The 2,500-nt window shown below is 45.9% G+C and overlaps 1 protein-coding gene across 5 annotated transcripts in view; it reads left to right on the forward strand.

Moving 5' to 3' along the window:
* dscaml1 (Down syndrome cell adhesion molecule like 1) overlaps nt 1–2,500 on the forward strand; it is a 112,977-nt gene that overhangs the window by 73,048 nt on the left and 37,429 nt on the right. For all 5 annotated transcript variants that reach the window (XM_076976950.1, XM_076976951.1, XM_076976952.1 and 2 more), the window contains one exon: nt 1,758–2,030. In XM_076976950.1, the coding sequence (XP_076833065.1) occupies nt 1,758–2,030 (273 nt within the window). The remainder of the gene's footprint in view (nt 1–1,757; nt 2,031–2,500) is intronic.

A 2,500-nucleotide genomic window follows, 5' to 3' on the forward strand; every position in this document is an offset into this window, starting at 1 on the left:
CTCTCCTCCATTTTGAGATTCTCTCGCTCCTCTTGTCTGCTCACGTGTGCCACCTTCAATGGGAGTCTCCTTTCTTTCTAAATGTTCTCATTGCTTTGTGTTGGTCTTCATCCCGTGGACCTCCGTGTGTGTCCTCTCTCCTTCCATCCTCACGTGTGTCCTGAGAACAGAGTCCTTCAGAGGGTCAGCCTTCCCACCCCAAAACCAGCCAGGTACTCGTCCTCAGGGGCCATTATTAACCTTTATAACGTAACTCAGACACAATCGGTCTCCGTACTGAGCTAATGAGACCTCTAGGCTACCTGCTGTTAGCCACAGCTCATTTAGTTAGGCTAGTGACCTTTGGACTTAGAAGGACCTTCACAAATCTCATATTGGGTCAATTTTACAAGAAAGCAAAGTTCAACTATGGAACACTGACTACAGGTTAGTGCTTGCTCATACAACACTATTAATATAACTCAGCTCATAATATAATGCAGATACTACTGTAATGCATTTTCTAATATGGTGCAGTTCCTAATGTAATTCACTGTTATATAGATACAGTATAATGCATTATTTGTGTAATGCACCTACAGATATACAGTTGGTATAGAGAACTGACAGTAGCATGAAGCGGTTGTTATTGTAATGGAGGTTGTAGTATCCTGCAGTCACCAGTTCATTGATGCTGGATCCATCTCAGGGTCTCTGTTCTCAGCCAATCCTGAATCCTCTAAATGTGTTTTTTGGGGTAGAAATGTCATTTTATTGTGTTGAACTTGTACTGTACATATTATACATGTAATGTTTATGGAAAGGAATCTTTGACACTGTGTGTTTGAAGTTAAACATTTTCTTGGTACAATTATGGAGAGTCCTTAGTGTTATATTCCACTGATACACAGAAGGCGTGTTTTATAGTTAATCAGTCACAGGCCATTGGGCTAAGCTGGAACCTATTTTATGAATACACAAGTTAGTCCCTCACACCAGACTTCTAGAGTCTGGTAGGATTCAAAACTCAAAGTAATCAAAGAACCACCTGCTTTGACAGGTCCGAGCCTTTTGACTGACAGGCAAATTGACCAATGTTCCTGCATGATACACAGGGGCAGCAGATTGTCAAAATGGTGTCACAAACAGAGCCCATCGACAAAACCTAGCAGGGATGTAAAGGGTTTGTTGTTTACTTCCCATTAACTGCTTCCATCAAAGCCACAGGTTATGAGCTAGCTGTCAAAAGGCTCTTCGTCGAACCTCCTGCACACGGACGTGTGTCTAACCAACAGGATCGTAGAGTTCTGATAGTCAAACCCACAGATGCATACAGCCAATCGCAGGGCAGAATATCGGAGGTTGAGACAACAGACGTACACACTCCTGAACACACACGTGCACACACACACATGAAACATCTGAAAGCCAAGAGCAGTCTAACCCCTCTTTCCTTCCGTCGCCCGCTCATCCATCCTTTCTCTGCTGTCACTCTTTCTCTCCCTCCTTCTTCCTATGGCCTTCTGATCCACATTTATTCCTCCTCCCCATGTAACAAACCTTTCGATTCACACTTCTCCTCGCTGCCCCCCCCCGTACAATCTCTCCTTCCCACCCATGTTCCTGCTCACCCCCCCCCACCTCACCTCACTTTTTTTTCTTAATCTTTGTACTTTTTTTTGTTGTTGTTGTTTTACTTTCATTTCTTCCTTCCCACCACAACTCTTCCCTCTCTCCTTCTCTCTATCTTTTTGGTTCTTGCCCTCTGTCCACCTCAGGGCCCCCGAGCATTCGGGCCATGCGCAACATCACAGCCGTGGCCGGCCGCAACACCTTCATCAACTGTCGTGTGATTGGCTACCCGTACTACTCCATCAAGTGGTACAAAGACGGCATGCTGCTGCCCGACAACCATCGTCAGGTGGTCTACGAGAACGGCACGCTCAAGCTCAGTGACGTGCAGAAGGGCATGGATGAGGGGGCGTACCTGTGCAGTGTGCTCATCCAACCACAGCTCTCTATCAGCCAGACCGTCTACGTCACTGTGAAAGGTTAGCGGCCAGGCTCCTCCCACTCCGTGTGGCCAGGCTCCTCCCACGTCGAACCGAGGCGCAAAGCTGCTGAGGTGGGAAGCCAGAAACGATGGCTCTTATATGGGGACTCCACTTCAAGAATGCTTTGCCTAGCGTAGTGAGTGTGTGCTGAATAAACAATAATTAGATTCTAAATGTTGTTTATTTGGGGATTAGTAATGGTAAAATATATGTAGTTAGTTGGGTGTTTGTAGTTAGTGGGCTGTTTGAGTTCTGAGAAGCTTTCTGAAGTTGGCGATGGTCTTCCCATTACCACAGACACAGAGAGCCAGAGAACCTTGCTAATAGTCTCTGATTAACAGGATTAGTGGGCTACTGCAGCTTTATAACCGTTCATCAGTGACTGCACGTGTGTGTGCGTGTGTGTGTGTGTGTGTGTGTGTGTGTGTGTGTGTGTGTGTATACATGTTTGTGTGAATGCATATGTG

Source organism: Brachyhypopomus gauderio, chromosome 16, assembly GCF_052324685.1.
Source record: "Brachyhypopomus gauderio isolate BG-103 chromosome 16, BGAUD_0.2, whole genome shotgun sequence".
Taxonomy (NCBI): Eukaryota; Metazoa; Chordata; class Actinopteri; order Gymnotiformes; family Hypopomidae; genus Brachyhypopomus; species Brachyhypopomus gauderio.